Source organism: Paroedura picta, chromosome 12 (assembly GCF_049243985.1).
Source record: "Paroedura picta isolate Pp20150507F chromosome 12, Ppicta_v3.0, whole genome shotgun sequence".
Taxonomy (NCBI): domain Eukaryota; kingdom Metazoa; phylum Chordata; class Lepidosauria; order Squamata; family Gekkonidae; genus Paroedura; species Paroedura picta.
In genome coordinates, this window is record NC_135380.1 from 34,618,390 (window position 1) to 34,643,714 (window position 25,325).

At 48.3% G+C, this 25,325-nt stretch overlaps 1 protein-coding gene across 1 annotated transcript; it reads left to right on the forward strand.

Moving 5' to 3' along the window:
* Positions 1 to 1,249: 1,249 nt before the first annotated feature.
* Positions 1,250 to 23,181, forward strand: LOC143821399 (uncharacterized). Its single transcript, XM_077305308.1, has 8 exons — positions 1,250 to 1,364; positions 2,459 to 2,550; positions 10,765 to 10,948; positions 15,950 to 16,093; positions 17,755 to 17,888; positions 18,364 to 18,572; positions 20,162 to 20,268; positions 20,846 to 23,181. The coding sequence occupies exons 1-8, from the start codon at positions 1,291 to 1,293 to the stop codon at positions 20,946 to 20,948; spliced, it is 1,047 nt and encodes a 348-aa protein (XP_077161423.1). The 5' UTR covers positions 1,250 to 1,290; the 3' UTR covers positions 20,949 to 23,181.
* Positions 23,182 to 25,325: the final 2,144 nt, after the last annotated feature.

The following is a 25,325-nucleotide window of genomic DNA, read 5'->3' on the forward strand; positions in this document are numbered from 1 at the left end:
TCTTCAGTGATTGTGAGACTTCCAATGTTTGCAAGTTGTAGTGTATCGGTTATCACCTTGGCTCTCAGCTCATCAAATTCTGGAGTCCTTACCATGATGAACCTCTAGTGGTAGTTTCTAGCCACTAGAGTTTGTTGAAGTACCTTTCCAAATACCAGTTGGTCCAACGGCTTCAAATGCAAGGGGAAATCCAAGAACAGAGTTCTAAAGCACAGGCCAAGGTCAAAGACAAGGGAATACAGGCCACAAGATCAAGAAATAACAAACAGTTGCTTCCACAGAGCCACACCCTAGTTTGCTGCTTTAGTGCATCACACTAAGCACCTGCCAGCCCCCTCAGTCCTGCTCCTGCAAACACTCTTCCTCATTATTGATCTGGAGCCTATGCTGTTCTGCCAACTGAGCACTGGGCCTTCCATCTTGCAGTTCCCACGTTATCTTCCTCCTAGGCTGTTCATGAGGTTCTGGTGACTGGGAACGTGAACTGGCTGGCAGAAGATTTCATTGCCAACTCAGGGCTGCGAGTCTATTGTACTGGTATTGGCCGCGGACTTAGGTCTGGCTCTTCAGAGTCTGTCTCTTCTTGTAGTGTCCTTGTCACTAGCTGTGGCTCTGGGTTAGGTGGGTTAGGTCTCTTCCTCCGAGGAGTCCTTTTGTATCACTTGGCCCTACTGGAGCCATCTGACCAGCCCACAACAACTTGCTTTATGCAACTTCTGAAAGTGCCAATGTATTTTGAAGGCACTGGAAACTGCCCCGTCTTTCCATTACATGTAAACAGCAACAGAAGTGGGGGGGCTGTAGCCCTTTGACAAAGCCTGTGCCTTGCACCCAGAAGGTCGCCGGCTCAATCCCTAGCATCTCCAGCTTAAAAAAAATAATTAAAGTTCTGAACTAGCAGGACTGGAGAAGATTACTGTAGAGCCACCCTACCATCCAGAACAGATAATACCAAAAACCAGACACTGGGTCTGTCTTGGGATAAAGCAGCTTCAGTTGCTCATATTACATGTGGCCAGAATGGGTTGGGTCTACATGTATGGTCTTGAAGCTCTCCATCTCAAGCTGGCTACCAAGTCCTGAGCTGAAATAAACAACTGTCCCAAAGGATATCAGGTGTCTTGTTAGGCTCAGCAAGACCAAGGGCCTTCGGCTGGAACAATGGCGTGAGTGGAATTTCACAGGCACACAGCTGGGTCCTCTCCGCCCCCTCCTGGGGCTTGGAACTATGCCTGGCATTCCTATTTTTGGCTTCTGAGTTTGCATATAAGCCTGTGGCTTGGCCTCCAAATGATACAGTCTTTCTCTGCATTGGCTAAGGAGCATCCCTACCCTGTGAAGATGGGTATCTATGAAGAAAGGGGGTGAGTACCTAAACCCGTTCTCTCCCAAACTGGGGAAGGAGTTAAGGCTCTTACAGGGATGTTTGAGATGCCAGCGTGGTATTTGTCCTGGAGTAGTTTCTTTGTCTTATGAATGTTGGTCTGTTAAGAAGTCAAGAACCAATGCTTCCAGCAAGCCTGGGTTAAAGCCTGCTAATTTAAAATTATGAAATCGGACCTTTCTTTGGGTCTGAACTCATCCGATCTCAGAAGCTAAGCAGAGTCAGCCCTGATCACTATTTAGGTGGGAGACCAACAAGAAAGTTGGAGGGTTGTTATTGCGATGGAAGGCAATTGCAAACTGACTCAGCTCTCCTTGAAAACCTTGTGATTGGGGCTGTCATGTGTTGGTCATGGTTTGGCAGTGCTTTCTTCTCTTCCTTTGAAGAGGGCAGAGGCCATAGCTTGGAGGCAGAGGGCAGGCTTCGTATGCTGAGAATCAGGGTGGGTGTTGCCAACTCTGACCGGCAGACAGAAATCTTTCCCACTACCTGCTGCCTGAGCTTTTAAACTAGAAATGCCAGAGAATGAACCTGGGACCTTTTGTATGCAAAGCTCATACTCACTGAGCCACAGCCCACAGGCCAAGGCATGGTTCTCTCTCCCCATCTTATCTCTCCTGAGGGAGGTAGATCTGAGACCATGACACATGCTAAGTCACTCTGTGAATCTCATGCTCGTGTGGGGATTTGAACTCGGGTCTTCCCTCTTCTTCGGCTCAACAATGCAGCCATCACATCGTTGCAACTGTTGCATCATGGCTTGTTTTCGAATCGATGTCCTCAAACCGGCCTCTTCTTGGTTCAGATGGTGTCAGAATTAATATATATATATATTTATATCCATGCATCTTTCCTGGGGTCAGGAAGATCGGGTGGCTTCCTTTTTAAACAGATGTCTTAAATTGGTCAGGCAGGCTTGTGCCTGGTGTTCATTTTGTCAGCTCGGAGGTTTTCAAGTACAGAACCTTACCCCCCCCCCCACCAAGGACAGAGCAGCAGATTTCACGGGTTTGCCAGGAGATGGGCAGAGTGGCGGGGAGTCGGTTCTGACCAGCGTCTTTTGTGCCACTGCAGAGAGCTGATTAAACCAAAGAGGAAGCCGTTCAGCCAGAGAACACTGCAGACAGCTTCCAAAAGGGACCCTCAAGTAGAACTGCTTTATGCGAGTAAGTAAATGTTCTTTTCTGCTGGGTTTTTATTTTGGGGGGGGTTTTCCAAAGTTGTGCATCGGAGACTGGCAATGACAGGTATAGGTTATTTCACGCTCTTTCTCTCTCCCCTGTCGCAACAGGTGTAACCCATCCTACACTGAACTGTAACATATTTAACAATAAGGAGAACCTCGGTGACTTTTCAAACTGGGCAAAACAACAAATCTCCATTTTTAATGGTGTCATAACAAATAGTTTTCATTGGGGGAGGCTCTGGACCACAGCTGGATGGTAGATCTCTGGTTTTTACATGCAGAAGGATCAAACTGCAGGTAGAAGCACCAAGTTGTCTCCACTTTGACACATTGATATGGGCAGGATCCTAGGAATCCATTTTGCTGGCTGACAAAGCATTCCCAACATCTTGTGAAGAATCCAACCCCAAGTTTTATCCCATTGTACCTCCCAAGAACTCAGGGAAGCACAGCTCGTTTTCCTCTCTTCCTTTCCCCCCTCACAACATCCCTGTGAGGTAGGCTGCACCTAGAAGGCATGAGTAACGGGGCAGGGCTTGTTGGGGATGTGAAGTTCCCCGGTCACAGTCCAGCCATGCTAGCTCTTTAACAGTTAGGAACCCACTATCAATTGCAGACACTCTCCCTGGATTACTCGCTGGTTGCAAATTTGAAGAAGGGAAAAAGAATTTTCTTGAGTAACCACACATCCATGTTGAATCTTTGTGTTAGGATGCGTTTAATTAATTAGGGGTGGGGATTTCTGAATTACAGGGACTGACATTCAACCAAACTAACATTCAAAATGTGATTGCTTTTTTAATTATACCTTTTCCCCTTGGGGAAATGCTATGCAGGTTGCTTTCTTTTTTGAATTCTAGTGAAACGTACCATGTTCCTAACGAGGAAACTTAAACCATGGAGATGTTTGGCACATTCTTACTCCCCACTCAATGGAGGCAGAGATATAATTGCCTCTCAGATATGAAGGGTTATTTCTCCGAGCTTAGCTGGCAATGTGATCCATTGTATTGATTGAATTACTACAGTTTAGAGGCGAGAGAGCTTCCCTTGAGTGTTTTTACTTGCCTTAAATCTTTTCATAATAGCGAAGATCAGATTATCTTAGCTGTACAAGAAGCAATGATTCTCAAACTGCTGAAGGAAGCCAGACAGAGTTTGAGTCCAATAGAACCCTGAAGGCCAAAAAAGTCTTATTCAAGGTATACGCTTTTGTGTGCAAGTATTTCGTCAATGAGGGGAGAGGAATGGGAAGGCGACTGTAAGCCGCTTTGAGCCTCCTTCGGGTAGGGAAAAGCGGCATATAAGAACCAACTCTTCTTCTTCTTCTTCTTCTAATCAAAGGATTTGGGGTTGTCAAAATGCAGATTGGAAAGAGAACATTCATTCAAGAAATGGGCCTATAATTTGCCTAGCGAGCCTAGGAGAAGCACAGGCATGAATTAATGATGGAAATATGGTGTTTCTATACAGGCAAGGATATTTTTAACCACTCATCTTCCAAATACATAATGTTAAAACCCAAGAACCACAAGCAGAGCAGGTGGGTCCCCTCCTGGCCCTTTTTATGGTCCTTTGTGTCCCTAAAAGCTGCTAAGGGAGGCTGACCCGACCTGGGTGGCCCAGGCAAGGCGAATCCCGGTCTTGGAAGCTAAGGAGGTGTGGCCCTGACTAGTATTGGGATGGGAGACCATTAAGGAATACCAAGGTTGTGACACGGAGGCAGGTGATGGCAGACCACCCCCAAACAGCTCTTTCTTGGCAGCTAGACAAACCCTAACCCATGTCATGCAATAAATCATAGCCGGAGGAGGTTTTTAGGGGACAACCTTTGACTGGGTTAGTTTTCCTTGTCCAGAGAGAATTTACAGTGCAATCTTATACAGAATTGCTCCCTCCTTAGCCCATTGACTTAAATGCATTTAGAAAGGTGTGATAGTTCAGAGTTCATTGTGGGGCATAGAGCTTTTTAAAGTCTCAATATTTGCAGGGGATTCACTCAAAAAAAGACCTAGGCGGTATGAACAAGGAAGTGGGGACCAGCCTCCCCAAGAGATCTGATGCTGGACTTCTGGGCTGCAGGTGGGGCATGTACCTGTGTGGGCGTGGCCTCCTTTCCGGGCTCTGTGAACAGAGCTGGCCTTTAATGCCTCTGAAGCAAGTGCCTGAGGAGTTTCCAAGCTGGAGAGAAGGTCAGGTCTTTTCATTGCACAGCTAGAACTATAATTTAAAAAAGGAATGAAAAAAATTTGTGGAGCTGGGAATCATGGTGTAAGGAGAGCTGTTCTCTTACGTTTTATAGGCAAGAGCTGCTGAACTGGCAACTCTGCTGAAGAAGCTAGAGGCAGGTGGTTCTCCCCCCTACCCAAAAAGGAATGGAGCGCCAAATTCCACAGACCTGACCCACCCAGCTGGGCCCACCCTACCATTCCCTCGTGAAAGTTTCAAGATCATGGTGAAAATGGTGAGGCTCTCAGGGGGGTATCGTCTCAGGGAGAGTGGGGAGGCCGAAGGGTAGACTAAGGAAGCCAGTTGCTTAAGGAGAGTTATTTTCATCTGTACATTCAACTTATTTTTAGTTGTGTTTCTAGACACAAAAATACACACACATGCTCAGGCTTGTCAAAAAAGCTCTAGAGCAGGGGTAGTCAAACTGTGGCCCTCCAGATGTCCATGGACTGCAATTCCCACAAGCCCCTGCCAGCGAACACTGGCAGGGGCTCCTGGGAATTGTAGTCCATGGACATCTGGAGGGCCGCAGTTTGACTACCCCTGCTCTAGAAGTTTCAGAGGATGAGGAGGACAGGATGGATCTCCCCTTTCTTTGTTTAGAAGCCACCCCAGTTGGAAGACGAATGCATCCATGTAGCCAGTTTTGGCCCTGCAACTGCGAGATTTGCATCTGTCTAGACCCAGGCTTCAACTAAGGTTGCCAACTTCCAGGTGGGACCTGGAGTTCCCTCAGAATTAGAACTGATCTTCAGACTACAGAGATCTGTTCCCCTGGGGTGTGTGGAAGGACTGGAAGGAGGACTCTGTGGCATCAGATTTGCACACCATCCCCTCCCAAGATTTACCCCTCATGTCCCCACTTTTGCCAGTTCTCACCTTCTTATCATCTATTGTAACTTGTTAACCACTTTGGTGGCTCTTGAGAAGGCAGAAAGGTGGGATATAAATTTCTGTAAACAATAAGTAAGCTGGATGAGATTTTCCAGGAAGAGAAATTGCATATGTACAAGGCAAAAGGATTCCCACCCCACCCCCCAGCTATGAGGACTGCAGACAGGGCTTGACGTTGGCACCGCTGAGTACCTGTCAAAGCCCAGGTAAAGCAGAAATCCTGCAAACGAACCGCAGATAAAAAGTGTCATGCCAAGTGTTAATGCAGGGATCCAGCATGCACAAAGTTGTTGGCATTATTTATAATACAGGACAAAGTTTTGTTTGTTCCCAGAAATCAGAAAGAATGGTGACTGGTATCTATATGATGGTCTGAAGTCCCTAAAGAACTCAGGGTGTGAGTCTTCAGCTGACTCATGTTTCTCATATCCCTGTCAACACCCCTGGCCCATCAATTGGGGTAGAATGGAGTCACAGCTTCAAATCCCTGCTTGCAAAACAGATTTCTCTGTACTACCACGAGTATCTCTCTGCCCCAATTAATCAGACATGAATTGGCCATCCTACTTCTTAATCAACAAACTGTCTGGCTGTCCTTGTATGTTGAAGTGCCAACCTCCAGCTGGTAGCTGGAGACCTTCCGCTATTACAACCAATCTCTGGCAACAAATATCAGTTCTCCTGGAGACATTGGCTGCTTTGGAAGGTGGATTCTAGGGCATTAAGCCCCCCTCGACCCTAAACCCTGTCCTCCTCAGGTTCCGCTCCCAAAATATCCAGATTTTTTTTGTTTTCTGACTCAGAGCTGGCAACCCTTCTTGTACTCCAGTTCTTATAACATCAGTGACAGCCAGGAACATTCTTTATGGGCTCCTTTCAGGACCTAATGATCCTGTTGATAAACCTTAAAGGGCACCCAGGTTTCATTCCTGCTCAGCCTATAAAATAATCCATAAATCCATAATTATACTCCAGAGTCAGCTCAGCAAGCTACATATCAATTTACAGAGAATTTAGTTCCTTCTCTGTCTGCATCACCATTTCCTTTGCAGTTAATTGTGCTTGTGAGAGCACTGCGGAGCAACTCTGTCCCCTGAGAGGTTTCCTAGACGAAATTGGGAGCCTGCTTCAGCACACCTTTTCTACGTAATTCCAAAGCTCAGCACCAGAGCATCCCGGCCTCCCTTTCACAGTACCGCAGGCTGCATTCCACAGGTTGCATTTATTCTGCAGTAGTCCTGCTGCCACTGTCGCTACCTCCTTAGCTTTCATTCTTTTGGGGAAAGGCAGACTTGATAAACATCTTTTTCTACAATAGCCAGTGAGCATCTCACAGAGTCTTTTGTGGCGCAGAGTGGTAAGGCAGTGACATGCTGTTTGAAGCTCTGCTCATGAGGCCGGGAGTTCAATCCCAGCAGCCGGCTCAAGGTCGACTCAGCCTTCCATCCTTATGAGGTCTGTAAAATGAGTACCCAGCTTGCTGCTGGAGGGTAAATGGTAATGACTGGGGAAGGCACTGGCAAACCACCCCGTATTGAGTCTGCCATGAAAACGCTAGAGGGCGTCACCCCAAGGGTCAGACATGACTCGGTGCTTGCACCGGGGATACCTTTACCTTTTTATCTCACAGGGCAGCATCAGCGTTGGGGGATGTTGAAATGCGAGGTGCTTTCAAGCCAAGGTACAGAGAGCCAGTGCGGTGCCACAGGTAGAGTGCTGGGATTAAAATCTAGGAGACCGAAATTCAGATCCCCACTCAGCCAGGGACACTTGCTGGGGGACCTCAGAGCAGCCGTGTGTTCTGCCTCACATGGTTGTTGTGAGGATAAAATGGCGGAGAGGCAACAATGTAGGTCTCCTTGGGGAGACACGTGGGGGTCAGTGAAGTTAGTAATAATACACATTAGACTTTGAGTTCCCAGAATGCAACTGCAAATGTGAAACTGGGCCTTAAAAGCCAAGCACTAGAGCAGGGGTAGTCAACCTGTGGTCCTCCAGATGTTCATGGACTACAATTCCCATGAGCAAATGCTGGCAGGGGCTTATGGGAATTGTAGTCCATGAACATCTGGAGGACCACAGGTTGACTACCCCTGCACTAGAGGACAGACAGCTGGTTTAACAGCTGGCTTGGGAGATTTTAATTGACAGAGCGATTGAAGAAATGCTTTTATCAGCTTAATTTTAAGATTTTAAATGTTTTATGTGTACGATTATTCTCCTCCTTTGTAAGCCACCCCAAGACCTTTCTGGAGAGGGGCGGCCTAGAAATCCCCAAAACAAACAAACAAACAAACAAATAAATATATGGAACCAATCGGGGCGCTTGGAACTCTTTTAGATTTCACAATGCAATACTATGCAAGTTTAGTTAATCTGATCAAAGCCCCATTGACATGAATGGGTATTGTCTAGTGGAATTGATACAGGAATGTCCAACCTGGGGATCCCCTGCAATTATAGCTCATCTCCAGACTAAAGAGATCTGTTCTTCTGAGGAAAATGGCTGCCTTGGAAAAAAGAAGAAGAAGAGTTGGTTCTTATATGCCGCTTTTCTCTACCCGAAGGAGGCTCAAAGTGGCTTCCAATCCCCTTCCCATTCCTCTCCCCACAACAGACACAGAGGTGAGGCTGAGAGAGCCCTGATATTACTGAAGAAGAAGAGTTAGTTCTTACATGCCTCTTTTCTCTACCCAAAGGAGTCTGAAAGTGGCTTATAGTCGCCTTCCCTTTCCTCTCCCCACAACAGACACCCTGTGAGGTGGGTGAGGCTGAGAGAGCCCTGATATCACTGCTCTGTAAGAACAGCTTTATCAGTGCTGTGGCGAGCCCAAGGTCACCCAGCTGGTTGCATGTGGGGGAGTGCAGAATCGAACCTGGCATGCCAGATTAGAAGCCCGCACTCCTAACCACTCCTACACCAAACTGGCTCTATCATTGCATAATACTCCATTGAGGTCCTGCCTCGCCCTGGCCCAAGCCCCACCCACTTCCAGCTCCACCCCAAAGTCCCCAGGTCTTTCCCACCCCAGAGATGACACACAGTGAACATGAATGGATGCAGTTTGCACAGCATAGCAATATAAATTAAAACAAAAAAAAACAATCATGGCCTATTAATGAAATGATCATTATTACTTTTATTTGCTCGCAGCTGGCTTTTCTTGCTGAGTGGATTACATGGTGTAAAATTGTATAATCCAAAGGCACAAGAGGTCTAACGCGCAATGTGGTAGGACCAGGATCACAAAAACTGGCAGGAATGCAGAAAGATATCAGATGTGGCCGCCGTGCGATGTAGTGCCTGACCCACAACTGTAGCTGGGCTGAAAACTGTGCCTTTTTGTCAATCAAACTCTGCAGAATGGATCAAGGATCCCTTTCCTACCCAGATTTAGTGGGTGGTCTCTTCTCTCTCTAAGAAGAGGCAAGGATCCTTCTCCTAATGATGTGCTGGGGAGAGAAGAAAACAACCCTCCTTGCTGGTAGTCAACCATCAGGGAGAAGCTTCCACCTGTCTCTGGAAATAGAGAGCTTTTAATGGGGAAATCTATTGCCTCGTTGAAAAAAGGGAGACAGGCAGACGAAGCTGACAGTATATTCTCAGCAGTGCTTCCTCTGTTTCTTGCAAAGGGCAGACTTGATCAGCATCGTTGTCTACAATAGCCAATGAGCATCTCACAGGGCAGCGTCAGCCATTTGGGAGATGTTGGGGGGCTAATCCAAAAGGGGAACTGCAATAGTTTCATCAAAGGATGTAGCGCCTGATATGCAATTGCTGATGGGAAGATTTTCACATTCAGGGAGATTTCCTGCACAGTGGCGTCTTGCCTTTGTGATGCGGGCTTTGCAAAACTGTTCCTTTCCTTCTACCCTCCTCCCTCCCAGAGGCAAGCCATTGATCTTGGCTCCCCGCTCTGGCAAGTCTTATCTAGGGCTGGGACTCACCAAGGTAGTAAAGCTGTATCTGGACTATATCACATTAAAAATCATGCGAGAGTGGCCAAACGTCCCTGCACACAAGAGAAAAGTTGGGAAGATTGCATCATCATCATCATCGTTATCGTTGTTGTTGTTATTGTTATTGTTATTGTTGGATTTGTCTCCCGCCACTCCTGGCGATCTGTCTTGAGGCAGGTTACACAATAAACCCCATAATAAAAGACACTATAATATTCCAATTAAACCCATATATCCTGGCAGCCAAGATCTCCCACCCCCACCACCAATGTAGGCTGTCTCTCACTGTGCCATAGGTCCACCAGCAGTGACGGTCTGGCCCAGTGGTGCTCTCTTCTAGGGGCCCCATATGATCTTCCATGCCCCAGCCTCAGCCATAAACCTGGCAGAAGATCTCTGTATTGCAAGCCCTGTGGAATGTCAAAAGCTCTGGTTCTGGGGGGGTGTCTGTCCATCCGTCCAAAAGGAGATAGAGCTGGGTGTCATCTGCATATTGATGACAACCCAGCCCCAAACTCTGAACCAGCTGAGCTAGAGGGCACAGAAAGATCTTAAAGAAGGTGGAGGAGAGCACCATCCCCTGAGTGACCCCACAAGGGAGTCGACAGGAACACGGCAACTCATCCTCTGCTCCCACCCTCTGTGTCCAGTTCTGCAGGAAGGAGCACAGCCACTGAAGGGCTGTCCCCCGTATCCCTGTCCCAGCGAGGTGGTGGGCCAACAACATCAAATGCGGCCCACAGGTCTAACATCACGAGGATGGCTGAACACCCCCTATCCAGCTGGTAGCACAGTCTTCTTCCAAGAATGGTGCTTCCCTAGGTGAAGAGAAGTTATATTGGGGTGAATCCAGCCATCCTCCTTCTTTGAGGCTGGGGTGGCTGAACTGTGGCTCTCCGGTTGTCCATGGGCTACAATGACCATGAGTCCTTGTCATAAATGTATTTGAGGGTTTTACCCTGTGGCCCCACCTGTTTAAGTAAAAGGCTGCATTCAACCTTTTCTTCCTCTGCCCTAATGGTCCCTGCGCACACCGCCCCTTTCCCCAGTCCTTTGGAGAAGACACGTTCTCTTGGCCTGACCTTTCCCCCCACTCCTTCCTGTCTGGCAGTTGGAGGACTGAGCCACGGCAGCAATGTCAGCGGCGTGGAGTGTTACAACCCTCTGGACCACGAATGGAAAGTACTTGGGCCCGTCTCGAGGCATCGGAGTGGCGGTGGCGTGGCTTCCGTGAATGGCTCCATCTACGTGGTGGGGGGCCACGACGGCACTGTCTGCCTTAGCAGTGTTCTGAGGTAATTCTTCATTAATGATGTGTTTGCTTTGCTTGCAATCCACCTTTCTTGCTGAGGTGGAAATCAGAGAAGCCCTTGGATGTCCCCCTTTAAGGAATATTAATTCTGCAAAAAAGCATGCTGTCCGTCCTCATGGTCCGCTCTGGGTCTTCGGGCTGGCAAGGAAAAATCCCGCTGCCCCAGCTTTGATCTGCTCCGCTGACTGTGTTCAAACTGGGCGATAGCCACAGGCCTTCAGCATCCCAATTAAACTTGCAACTTCCAGCCAGTATCGCTGATTCGGACTAAGCACCCGCAAGCTCTGGATCGAGATGAAAACCTGGAGGAAAAAGTCAGGGCCACGCAAATTTAGGGGAGGAGAGGCAGAATGAAGCCGTGGGAGAAGAGCAGTACAAGTAGGCGAGAGAGAGGCCTTTCAAAACACCGGCCGTATCCTTTAAGTGTTGAGTTCCTAGAATCTGGCGGTTCTGAATCATCAGCCTCCTGAGACGCTCAATCAGACATTCGAGAAGGGACTGACGTGATTGTGGAAGGCCTGTAAAATACCGACGGGCATAGCAAGACGACAGCAATGGGGTTGAGTTTCCAGGAGGGGAGGGAGTTGGGGACATAAATATCTGCTCGTTGAAGGGCTCGGATGTTTGCAGTGTGAGCAACTGCAGCAAGCTGGGTGCTTTTGCTCCTCTCCTTTCCAGTGTATCCGGGTGGTGTAGTAAAGAGGGTGTTGGCGTTTGGATGACTGAGACGTGGGTTCAAAGCCTTGCTCAGGCTCTGATGTCATGGGGTAAACTTGGGCAAGTGTAGCCTGTTCCATAGGCGGCTGTGAAATGTGGAGGGGGAAATGCCTGCATTGCCCTGAATACCTTGGTGGAAGCAGAAGTCACAAAAGCGAGGGATAAATAAAAATAGTAAAAATGTAGGGGAAGAAAACTCCACCCCCAACCCCAGTCTTGTTAGGCTTGATCAAGGCTTCAGCTAGAGGAGCCCCCTCCCCCAGAAAATTCTCCTGCCTTATGCAGTCCCACCGCTAAAGGGGCAGGCAACTGGCCCACAGGCCTCTGAATTGGGAAGGAAAGGGAGTTTCCACACCCAAGTCCTCTTGCTGCTCCTGACTGGCTCTCCACACTCCACGCTGGTCGGAACTCAGTCTGTGGCTTGGTGTAGTGGTTAGGAGCGCGGACTGCTAATCTGACAAACCGGGTTTGATTCCCTGCTCCTCCTCTGCATGCAGCCAGCTGGGTGACCTTGGGTTTGCCGCAGCAACAATGGACTGGCATGAACTGGCATGGACTGATGGAGCAGCGGGTTGGGGCAGGGGAGAAGAGAGCAGCAGAAGGGACAGAGATCTGTTGACCGAAGTGGACAGGAAAGATGCACTTAGGTAGGAACACCTAAAAAGAGAATTATGCTGTTTGCAATGGCAGAGGGGGGGATCTGCCACCTTCGCTGGGCAGGGAATGGAGGGTGGAGGGTGGGGCATAAGCTTCTCCCTCCAAACCTTCTTGCCGCTGTTTGCAGGTGGGTTGTTTGCGAGGGGATCATGCATTTCCAGGAGGTCAATCCACTTTGTGCAATTCCCGCAGTCACATGTTAAAATGAGCGAAATAGCGAGCCAGCCGCTGGAGATAGGTAACATCATCTTGAGGGGCTGGAATATGCCGCCTGCCTTCAGGGGCTGGGAGGCTACCTATCTGGCATGCAGAAATGCCCATCGAATTTCAGTTTTATCAGGTGACCCTTGAATTCTTCTCTTGATGGGGAGCATTCCACCATCGTTAGAAGTCTGGTAGGGAGTTATATGACAGAGTCTCGTCTGTAGTGGCACTGAGATATGTTGGAAGTCTCTTCCTCATTATGTATCAGCCCCACCCCTTTTAGCATCAGAAGGCAAGTGAAGACCATCTTGTTTTGGGGGGACTGGATTCAGTGGGGATAGGTAGGGTTGCCAGGTCCCCCCTCCCTGGACCCTGGGGGAGGGTAAGGCTGCCAGCTCCAGGTTGGGAAACAGAGATTTGGGGGTGAACAGAGTCCACATTCCAAAATATTTTCTCCAGGGGAACTGATCTCTCCAGTCTGGAGATGAGCTAGAATTCCAGGTCCCACCTGGAGGCTGGCATCCCTGGCTCTACACAGCCTCCTCAATTACACCATTAAAATTAGAGATGTGTTTGCAACACAATGATTTTCCTAGAGAGGATCACTGGCCTTCACTTCCCTCCCTGCCCCTGTTGACCATATCAGAAAGTGGAGAACTGAAATGACCAAAGGAAAATCTCTGCAAGTATTCTATAAGAACGACATAACGGCTCTTGGGTCATCCTTAATTGGAGTGACTCCATTATCCTTCCGGGAACGACTTTGTGCTGGCACCAATAATAGGGATGGAAGGAGACCTTCTCATTGCCTTTCTTAAAATACCTTGGATCCAGGAGGGTGCTCCGCTTTCTTCCCTTGGGGCGTGCTGCGGCAAACGATCTCCTGACAACACTGAAAATTGGCTTCGCACTTCTTTAGTGGCATACTGCAAGTCACGGTGCGGGTAACCAGGTAATCCCCCAAGGGAGAAAGCTGAGCTGCTGGAAGCAGGCAGTGAAGACCCAGAATACCGGCATTAACACAATCGGCATGAAACCAGCGTCTCACTAAAGAAGTGTGCCCAAGTTATTCCCCCCCCCCCCTGACTTTTTCTGTCCTTACTAGTGGATTCGGAAAGTGTCTGCTCAGTTTTATTTTGCAAAACCAAGCCTGCATTATTTATATTTCTCCGTCTGCATAATCTTATTTTGTTTAATTCTACCTCTGAGTCATGAGGCAGGGCAAAGAATTACTGAGCCCTTCCTTCCTGGCCAACGGGAATCGTATCCAGCCCTCCTCATTTGGCTTGAATTTATTAAACGTATTTCCAAGTCAGAGGGACTAGCAACTTGGCTGAATTTGGTGTCCAGGCCTGCTATGGTAATTTTGTGCAGAATTGTGCCATGTTATTTAATCAGGGACAGTCCAGGTGCATAGTGTTATGCGCTGCAGGATGAGAATCATCTGGCACAGTCTGGAATATGGAGGGTGGAGGATTGGATAAAGGGGAGGGGATAGTCCTTCCTTCCATGGTTTTACTCTCAATGGAGAAGGGGGATTAAAGCTGTTACAAGTGGGGGCCCTCAAGACTCACATGGGAGGGGGAGAAATCCCATTTCCTCTCCCCTGAGTCCAGCATGGCTTGGCCCTGAGCTCTCTGGCAGCTGCCAACAGGTCCAGCATGGAGCCCTGAGATGTTTGCCAGCAGCCACCAGGCCTGATGCAATCCCTGGGCTCATCCTTCCGGGTCATAGAATCATAGAATCATAGAATCATAGAATCATAGAATCATAGAATCATAGAATCATAGAATCATAGAATCATAGAATCATAGAATCATAGAATCATAGAGTTGGAAGGGGCCATACAGGCCATCTAGTCTAATCCCCTGCTCAATGCAGGATCAGCCCAAAGCATCCTAAAGCATCCAAGAAAAGTGTGTATCCAACCTTTGCTTGAAGACTGTCAGTGAGGGAGAGCTCACCACCTCCTTAGGCAGCCTATTCCACTGCTGAACTACTCTGACTGTGAATTTCCCCCCCCCCCCGATATCTAGCCTATATCGTTGTACTTGAAGTTTAAACCCATTACTGCATGTCCTCTCCTCTGCAGCCAACGGAAACAGCATCCTGCCCTCCTCCAAGTGACAACCTTTCAAATACTTAAAGAGGGCTATCATGTCCCCTCTCAACCTCCTTTTCTCCAGGCTGAACATTCCCAAGTCTCTTAACCTATCTTCATAGGGCTTGGTCCCTTGGCCCCAAGGCCAGGCCCAGTATGGACTCCCAGGCTGTGGGGCAGCTGCTGTTGTGCCCAGCATGGTTCTTGAACTCTTTGGTAGCCACTGGCAGGCTTGGCACAGTCCCCAGGTTCTTCTGGGATTGCTTGGCTGCTGCCAGATCCAGAAATGTTCCTGGGCCACACCAACAACAGCTTTGGTGGCAGCATAGTCCACCTTCCACAGCAGCCATTTTCTCCAGGGGGAAATTACCTGGAGATGAGCTATAAATTGGACTAGTAGTTTCCCAAGATAGGATGGAATATAAATCCAATAATAAATAAATATGAATAAAATAATACAGGTTCATAACATTGGCTTGTTGTGTTGGGTCACTGGTCAGCCTTTGCTCGCTTTCCCTGACTGGGAGCAGGTCCTCAGAGCCTTAGGTGAGGAGAGGGCTATTCCACTGTATGAGGCCTTCCTTGCTGGAAGTGCCAGACACTTAAGCTGTGTCTCTCACTTGTCTTGTGCAAAGCAGAAACCAAATTTGCTCCCTGATTCTGGCCCCATTGCTAAGGATCCTTAACAAGGCTGCCCTCCGTCATGATAGCTTTGGGCTTCACTATCTGTATTGATTGTATTCTGGCTGGCAGAGGCTCATGGGAATTGTAGTCCATGGACATCTGGAGGACCACAGTTTGCCCACCCCTGTTCAAGACTCTTGGCCTCCCCTGGGTTCCTTTAGCACATGGCGAGTTATTGCTATTCTGTCTGACTGATAACTCTGACAGCCCAATTACTGCCACATTTCTTGGCTAAAAGATAGCTCAGAGTCCCCGGCTCATTCCCCAAGTGTTTCATTTAAGGGCTTAAATTCTGTGTCTAAATATATATATAACTGAGAGAGGGAGGTGCGCGTCAGAAATGTGTCACGTTGTATTTCCAGCTCTGCTGCTGCTTCTTGGCGAGCCCTCCAGCCTTCCAAAAGGGATCGTTTTGCTGAAAGACTAGCCCAGCCACTGGGGGAGGCAAGCCAAGAGGTTGGCTGGGGTCTTATTTTGGGTTTCGGGGTCAGCTTCCTCCCAGCCGGTCTTCGCTTAGCAGCACTCTTTCCTCCTTACATGGCATGCGAGAGGAGCATGCCTGCATCAGCAGCTTCAAATGATGGACGTTTGCATTTCCCTTTTCGTTCCCCCGTTCTGAAGGTACGAGCCGGAAACCAACGTGTGGAAGCGGGACGTGGCCCCGATCAGCGATGCTAAGAGGGACATGGCTGTCGCGGAGCTGGGAGGCTTCCTGTACTGTGTGGGCGGCCACGATGGGCTGTTGTGTCTCAGCACCGTGGAAAGGTAGGGTGCATCCCATAGATCAGGGGTAGTCAAACTGCGGCCCTCCAGATGTCCATGGACTACAATTCCCAGGAGCCCCTGCCAGCATTCTGGCAGGGGCTCCTGGGAATTGTAGTCCATGGACATCTGGAGGGCCGCAGTTTGACTACCCCTGCCATAGATAATGGTGTGATGGCGGGACACCATCTTGGGGGCGGGGCTCCAGATCAAAAGGGACATCGTTGAGCAGAGGGTTTTTTCGTGCCCTTGACAGGACATCTTCAGTGGTGGCACCTCAACTGTAGAACGCTCTTCCTGTAGTGGCTCACTTGGATACCTTGCTTATTAAGGCTTCCCATGCCAGGAGATAGCTTTTCCGGTTTTTATCCAGACAATTGATTGTGTGTCTTAGACTTGCATTTTCTGTTTATGTCTCTTTTGTTTTCACCGGGTTCTTGCTCTGATGCTCTTAGTGGCTTTATTACTTTATTTCCGCCTGAATAGAGCATTTAAGTATCATTCTGGTGCTTTTATTATTTTTTGCTTTCTCCCTGCTCATGTGAACGTTTTGCAAGCCCCCAGGAGCAGTTTTTTAAAGGGGTTGTCAATAAACCCTCAATAAAGTTTTAAATAAGTACGAAAAACAACAAAATCCCTTTAAAAATGTCCTGGAAGCGGCTCTCTGAGGTTTACTTAATCAAATAAATCTCTTTTGATCAGTTTTTAAATAGAGGTCCCTGATTGGGCAGCATTTTGAAAAGGTGCTTTGATACAGGCTGAAGCTCGCAAACAATCTCTCATCCATGGGAAGGAAAGTTTCTTCTCTCAACACAGAAGAGGCATTCCTACCTTCTCAGTCATATGAGGGCATGCCCCTACATGTTTGCTGTTTGGCAAGCCTACTTTGTCCTTTTTAGCTTATAAAAGGAATGTTTACTTTCTGTAAGAGATGCTTACAGAACACATCTATACGGATGTGAAATCCAGAAGGCTTTCTAAGCTCCAAGAGAAAGCCAGAGGTGAGCTTGAAATGCAATGTTGCTGAGAGCTTGTGAGAGAAGAAAATGTATAGATATAGGTTGGAGGAGAGGGATGCGGATGGAGGAGAGCATGAAGAAGAGGAAATCAAGTGCAACGGCACATTCTAAGAAATGAGAATGGGTACCCGTCTATTGAAGGGAAACAGGAAGACAGAAGGGCAAGCTCTGGATATGATTATACACATCAAAAGAGGGAGAAAAAAGGCCTGAGATGAAAAGGCTTGAAAAAGATAGGTGAGTGTTGTTGAAGGCTGGTCTACAAATTGCGGTACAAGAGGAACGGAGGGGCAACAGGGATAAATCTCTCCCCTTCATTTTGCCGTCCAGCTTAAAATTGCAGCAGAGGATACTTCCTCTGTCCATTGTTGCAGAAGGTATGGGGTGTGGCTGCTGCAGCCCTCCAGGCAGGACAGGCAGGGGGAGGAGGGAAAATGTCCAATTTTCCATCCTTGCTATTTTGACCTTAAAAAACTTGTTTCTGTTGTGCAAATCACACCTGTGACTTCATATCTTCACACTGTTTTATGTTTCCGTGTACCATGAGTTGCCCAGCCTTGCTGAGTCTGTGGACACATTTGGAATTCTAACCTGCCATTGCTTTCAGTGTCTGCGCATTCTCATCATTGTACCTCTGCTTTCTAGGTATGACCCGGTGCTAAACAGGTGGTGCAGGATGGCACCCATGAACCGCCGCCGGAGGGGCCTCGGCTTGGCTGTGCTCGATGGCTACCTGTATGCCGTTGGGGGTTCTGATGGCTGTTCCCCATTATACTCAGGTAATGGAGGGGCCAGTGTGGATCTGGTTGGGTCAGAGGAGGTTTTGAAAGAACTTTTCCTCTTGGATTTTCAATGCCAAACAAATACGTGGAGTGATGCACTGTCTTGCATTCCACCTTCCCCCAAAATAGCCTTGCCCAATCAGGTTAACAGTCTATCTAATTCCACAACTAGTGCTACCGTCACTGACTTGGCAATTGTAGGGAGTTCTGGGAGGCAGTGCCTGGGGAAGATGGAGGAGAATGTGATGTCACTTTAGGGTGATGCTCTAGGCTGCCTCCCCTAGTCTCTATGATCTTTACCATAAGGAGTAGGGAAAATTCCTAGAGCACAGGGAAACTTCCTGCAGCATCATTATGTAGTGGGCATTTCCCCCTTCCTCAGGGGCAGGAAACTGACCCCGAATGCCTGAACGTCTCCTTTCAGTTGTTCCTCCCCACACCTGCCCATGTATGACTTTGTCTTTTGTCCCAGTGGAGCGTTACAATCCAGCAGAGGACAGGTGGACCCCTTGCTCTCCCCTGAGAACCTGTAGGGAGTACCTCGGATGCACAACCTTCCAAGGGAAGATCTATGCTGTCGGCGGGCGGGATGACCTCACAGAGCTGCGCAGCGTGGAGCGGTTTGATCCTGTTGCCAACGAGTGGTCTGCTGTAATGCCAATGAGGTCCAAGAGGAGCAAGGTATTGTGGTGGTGCGGTTTGATGTCCTACTTTCTTAAGGTCTGGATTTGACTGTATTTGAGGCTTATATACTGTCAACTGTATTTCAGAAGGTGCTTCAAGAGCCAGCTTGGTGTAGTGGTTAGGAGTGCGGACTTCTAATCTGGCGAGCCGGGTTTGATTCCTCGCTCCCCCACATGCAGCCAGCTGGGTGACCTTGGGCTCACCACAGCACTGATAAAGCTGTTCTGACTGAGCAGTAATATCAGGGCTCTCTCAGCCTCACCCACCTCACAGGGTGTCTGTTGTGGGGAGAGGAAAGGGAAGGTGAATGAAAGCTGCTTTGAGACTCTTTTGGGTAGAGAAAAGTGGCATATAAGAACCAACTCTTCTTCTTCAAGTTAAGAGTTTGAAGGGCCAGGGGGAAGGATTTCAGGGGGAACTGGCTAGTTATTCAGATGTGAATCAAATCCAGAAACAATCTGGCAACTCACAAGAGGCTTGCCGCAGGTGTATGTGGTTCCTTTCATAAGGCTGGTCAGGGGTGGTCTTGGTGGACTGGCAACTCGAGGGGAACTTCCTGATTGCCCTTAGCCCTGTTCCTCTGCCAGACAGCAGAATCCTGCCACTGCTTGCACCTACCCTGTCTGGGGCTTGGATACCCAACTTCCGGCAGCAGTGGCGTGATGCCATGAGAGAGGGCTGCCTCTTAGTTGGCCAAACAAAGGCACAGTAACAATCCTCAGTGAAAGACAAACTATTTCACTCTTTCTTTTTCTGTTTTCCTTTTTTTCTTTTATCTCATTTTCTGCTGGAACGACATCCGTCATTTTCACTTGTGCTTTCATCAGTGGCAGAGAGTTAAGTCAAATAAATTCTATAATACAGGACAAAAACAAAACTTCAAATACACTAATCATCCTAATTCTTTTAAATGCGTAAAACTCACCACTTCCTCTCAAGACTTTGTGTTCAAACACTTCATTTTTCACTTGTATACAATAAGCATTCCACAAATACTGGATTGCTTCTACTTGGCCATGGTAAGAGAGGTGGCAGGGATTCAGGGGGTCCTATCCCTGAACCCCAAAATCCCTGTACCCCAAGTTGATATTGTTGGAATCTACAAGATCTGTGGAGCGCATGATTCAGCAGCATATGAAGAATATCCTAGAGGGGCATCAGGGGAGATGTGGAATTAGTTTATTCAGATTAGGAACTTCCTTTTATTTCCAAATCATCCCTCCTGATTGGTTCAGTTGGAAGCTTCCTGATCCTTTGAGTACAGTTCCTCCCTGATTGCCTTGACAACAGTTGGTCAGTTAGACTGTTAAGACTCTCTCTCTCTCTCCTCTCTTCTTTACACAGTTGTTTCTCTTCTTAACATTTCTTTTCTGTTCATTCTTTAAGCAGCTAGTGCTGCACAACCCCTGTGCATATTTAAACTCTGCCAACAGATGTCCCCATATGTAGGCAATACTGTCAAATGAAGCTGGTTTCTGAATTCTTCATCGACATTTGAGTAAATCGGGTGTTTACATGGAGTGTTGGCCTCTGCTTTAATTCTCAACTGAAAACCTGATAATAACCGCATTTCTTCTTGTATACAGGTGAGCTTAGCTGCTGCAAATGGCTACCTTCTAGCCATCGGGGGATACGATGGGACCGTTCACGTGACCACAGTTGAGGCCTTTGATGTGGAGATGAACAAGTGGAGGTAGATGGTTGTTTTGAGACTTCCGATCCTCCTTAACTTCCTTGACCTTGGGCCAGCCACAGTTCTCTCAGAGCTCAGTCAGCCTCACCTACTTCACAGGGTCTGTGCTGCAGAGACAGGAAGAATAGGCCATTGTCAGCTGCTTTGAGACACTTGCAGCGATCTGGGTGACCTTGGGCCAATCTCAGTTCTCTCAGAGCTCTCTCAGACTCACCTACCTCACTGGGTCCTGTTGTGGGGAGAGGAAGGGAAGGCAAGTGTAAGCCTCTTTGAGACTCTTTTGGGCAGTGAAAAGCGGGGCACAGAAACCCAGCTCTTCTTCTTACACCTGGATTAGACACCACTGAGAGAGGACTGTAATACAACTGAACATATGAATCACTCTTTCGTCAAAGTGTGTACCTTAACAATTGAGGAGGGAGGGAGGGAGGCACAAAGAAATGCTAAAGCACGCAGTACACTGCACTTGTGCAACATTTGAAAATAAAAACTAAACAATGCCTCTCGGTTGAAAATGAGTCCCAGTGGGGACGTGGAACTCCCAAATTCAGATGTGTTTTTCTGCTGCTTCTTGCAGGCGCTTTGGCAACACGCAGACCTGCCACCCCGGTGGAGGCGTCACGGCAATCAACATGGCCCCCTACGATCGGGAAACTTCCCAAGTGGACAGGAGAAGATAGAAATCCAATTCCGGTTTCTGGTTTTGTGGGACAATTAGTTAGGCCTGAACAATGCAAGAAGGAGGGGAGAGGGATTGGTGACAGGCAGGGATTATGGCCAGAAAAAAACGTGGCACGGCAAAGGTGGGAGAGAATTTCCCGCCTGCCTGAACAGAAGTTCAGAAGTGTCCATTTTGCAGGAGGTGAAAGGGAAATGCTCAATCCTCCCAATGTCCCTTGCACGTCTCCCCTACAAACACCTCCCACCCTGTTCATTTTTACTTCCCTCCCCATCTTCAGCCATGTTTAGACTGGGAATGAGCTCTACTGGGCAAAATAGCAGCCTGAAAAAGGACTCACAGCAGGGAAAACTTTGGGCACGGAAAGACTTAAGCACTTTTCCTCCGCCTGCTCTTTCAGCCCCACAAATGCTGCTGCTGCATAATTGAAAATCTGTTTGCAGCATCCTGTATACAGTGTTGTGGTTGTGTGTGGTGGGATAAAGGACTGTAGCCCTTCAGATGGCAGGTGCATGATCAAGCAGCTCAACATGCCTTTGAAGTAGAAAGCTAGCACAGCAGGCATTTATCCCTGATATGCTATATTTTTAATTGCAGGGATTCCTCAATTTTAAATGTGGGGAGCATTAAACCAGCAGTCTTCAATAGTGACCTGAGTTGGTAGTGTTCCCTGCCATCTGCTCCAGGTATATTTCCCAAGAGGGGCAGGAAATGAATCCAAAAAAATAAATAAATACAGATGGTTCATACCTGCAAGCAGGATACGGTGGTAGAATAAAGTAATTAAGACTGGAGCATTACATGCAGGTGGAGGGTAACATTTTTAGTGACCCCCTGAAAGTAGAAAACTAGCTTATCATGGAGAAAACTGGTTTAGAATCTTTATTCCTGCTGCATTTTTTTCTTTTTTTACTAGCAGGGAGTTTTTACCATCCTGAATCTGCAATCCTAACTGTCATTGCCTGCTTGGGATGTTACTACCACATTCTGCACCACCTGTGTGCATGAAGTTGCATTCACATATGTAGGAGAATTAGATGGTTAGGACTGTTCCTTTTCAGACTGCAGGCAGAGGACCTCTTGTGGGGATGTGCCGCAGCCTGGTTAGTCTTTGGATGAGAGACTTAACCAAGAATTTGGGTGGTAGTTCCTCCAAGGAGCACTAGAGGTGATGACACGGAGGCAGGTAAGGGCAAACCACCTCTGAGCATCCCTTGCTTGCCTGCCAGACAATCCTCAGATATCTCCTGGCTATGCTACAATGTCCTATAACACAATAGATAAATAAATCAGCCCTTCCTTGACTTTTTTTTACCATTGAGAGACACCTGAAGCATTCTCCAGGCTTTGAGAAACCCCAGAAGTGGCCCAATCATGCAGAATATGGTTTGGGAAGCAGAGCTGTGTACATGCCCACCAGGGGTCCCTCCCTTCCCACCCCCTCCAGGCCCAACATTTTGACAGGTGCTTGGCTGGGTTGACATGACCGTATATGGTCACATCGGCCAAAAAGTGTTTAACAAATTTAAAAAATATATAGAAAGTTGATTAACTTTTATCCATTTGGGAAACCCTTCCAGGGCTGTCAAGAAACCCCAGGGTTTCACGAAACTCTGATTGACAAAGCCTGAAATTCTTGTATGCATACATACATACACCTTCAATACAGTTCAATCTGCCACCTCCCACTGCATTCTCCTGTGTGCAGACTAGATTCGAACTCTTGCCTGATTAGAGGGAAGGGTTTAACCAAGACAACTTCTGATTTGTCTGCACAATTGGGCGACCTGGGAAATTTCATCTTCACTCTCCCTCTAGGAAGTGTGTGCATAGAGTTCAAGGCCATGGTGGAGGACTGCCATACCTGAATTCATAATCTTGAATGGAGAACATAGATATCGGTAGATGTTAAATGCACGAATCCCCTTGGAATCAGAAACTGGTTCAGGAAGCAAACAAAGATATGGAAGACGGGCTAGAGAATAACTTTGGCGCTTTCTTGTACAACCCCGCCCGAGTCTCTTAATTCTGCAGACAGCTTCTAGGACAGCGAAATGTTGTCTTAAAATGTGCAATGAAGCCATAAAGCAGTTGATTGCCGTCTCTCTGGTTCCCAGCCTCTTGATTGTCGAGCATCGTTTCTAGGAAGGGAAGAAGCCAGCTGCAAATGATCCTCCCATGCAATGTTACTATGGTTATAATAAAGCATTTCTTGGGTCTAAGATCAGAGACAATGGACTTCTCCCTTCCTTATTAAAGTACTCCGCTCTCTGCACACAAGTGCAACTTAATGTAACAAATCAAGATTACCTATTAGGGATGATTGCTCATAATGCAAAAGAACATCTTTGGGGTCACCGCCGACTCCCGTAAGAATTCCTGCAGGGCCCCCTAGGCATATTTGGCATGTTTTTTCCTTCTGCTCTAAAACTTGGAGAAGTACAAAAATACAATATCAGCCCTGAATGGGAGGGGGAAATAATGACAAAAGGGTCAGTACGGGAGTACTGAATCTAACCACAACATGATGTGGGGCTGCAAACCGCATATTCTGCTATGACGGAGGCTGGTGTTTTTGAATTATTATTTTTATTATTATTATTTAATTTCTAGACCGCCCTTCTCCCAATAGGTCTCAGGGCGGTTTACAACATAAATAGTTAAAACATAATAAAATCCCCATAAAAACCCCAATTAAAAGTTACATATAACATAACATATAGCGGCGGTGGTCACAATTCTGATCTTAGTTCAGCCTGGTGGAGAGAATAATGTTCAGAAGAGGGTGGCACCAATACAATAGATCTAACCATGATCTCGGTGTTAGAGATCTCAATATTGGAGGGGATCCTCTGATGGGTTAGTGGGAGAGCTGCCCTGGCCTCAACCATATGCCTGGCGGAAGAGCTCCGTCTTACAGGCCCTGCGGAAAGCTGGTAGATCCTGCAGGGCCCTTAGCTCTTCTGGGAGCTCGTTCCACCAGGTTGGGGCCAGGACTGAAAGGCCCTGGCCCGGGTCGAGGCCAGGCGCACATCCCGTGGGCCCGGGACAACCAGTAAATTCATACCCGCAGAGCGGAGTGCCCTGCGGGGGGCATAAGCAACCAAGCGGTCCCGCAGGTAGATGGGACCCAGACCGCGTATAGCCTTAAAGGTCAATACCAATACCTTGAATCTGATTCGGAAACAGACTGGTAACCAGTGCAGATGACGAAGCACCGGCTGAATGTGGGCCCTCAAAGGTGTTCTAGTGAGGACCCTGGCAGCCGCATTTTGGACCAGCTGTAACTTCCAAGTCAAAGACAAGGGAAGGCCCGCGTAGAGCGAGTTACAGAAGTCTAATCTGGAAGTGACCGTTGCATGGATCACTGTGGCCAGGTGTTCCGAGGACAGGTAGGGCGCTAGTAGCCGGGCTTGGCGAAGATGGAAAAATGCTGTCCGAGCTACATTGGTGACCTGAGCCTCCATAGAGAGGGAGGCATCAAATGTCACTCCCAAATTCCTGGCAACTGGTGCAGGTGTTAATTGCACCCCGTTCAGGCATGGGAGGCGCGCTTCCTGGTCCTGCCCTCTTCTGCCCAGCCACAGGACCTCCGTCTTGGAGGGGTTGAGTTTCAGGCGACTCTGCCTGAGCCATCCAGCTACCGCTTCCAAACAGCTGGCAAATGTATCCGGGGTGGAGTCCGGCCGGCCGTCCATTAGGAAGTAGAGCTGGGTGTCATCCGCATATTGGTGGCAACCCAGCCCATAGCCCCGGACCAGCTGGGCTAGAGGGCGCATATAGATGTTAAAAAGTGTGGGAGAGAGTATCGCCCCCTGCGGAACCCCACAAGGGAGCTCACAAGGGCTCGACAAACTCTCCCCCATCGCAACCCTCTGCGTCCGGTTCTGGAGGAAGGAGACCAGCCATTGAAGCGCAGTCCCCCTTATTCCAGCTCCGGCGAGGCGGTGTACCAATAACTCGTGGTCGACCACATCAAATGCGGCCGACAGGTCTAGAAGCACGAGAATGGCGGAGCCGCCCCGATCCAGCTGGCGCCGGATATCATCCATGAGGGCGACCAGCACGGTCTCCACCCCGTGGCCAGGGCGGAAGCCAGACTGGTATGGGTCGAGGGCCGAAGTTTCATCCAAGAAACCTAGGAGTTGGTCCGCTGCGGCCCGCTCTATCACCTTACCCAGAAACGCCAAATGCGAAACTGGGCGGTAACTGGCGGGGTTCCGCGGGTCCAATGATGGCTTTTTCAGTAAGGGGCGTACCACTGCTTCCTTAAGCCCCTTGGGAAACTCTCCAGATGTTAAGGAGAGGTTGACAATCTCCCTCAAGGGGCCTCCTATCCGCTGGTCGCCCGATTTGAGCAACCAGGACGGACAGGGAT

Bases quoted from the DNA above. Each gene is read 5' to 3' on its own strand.
- LOC143821399 (XM_077305308.1), top strand. From the start codon at position 1,291: ATGATACAGTCTTTCTCTGCATTGGCTAAGGAGCATCCCTACCCTGTG. The intron at 16,094-17,754 runs GTAGGGTGCATC...TCTGCTTTCTAG, and splicing joins TGTCTCAGCACCGTGGAAAG to GTATGACCCGGTGCTAAACA. The intron at 17,889-18,363 runs GTAATGGAGGGG...CTTTTGTCCCAG, and splicing joins CTGTTCCCCATTATACTCAG to TGGAGCGTTACAATCCAGCA.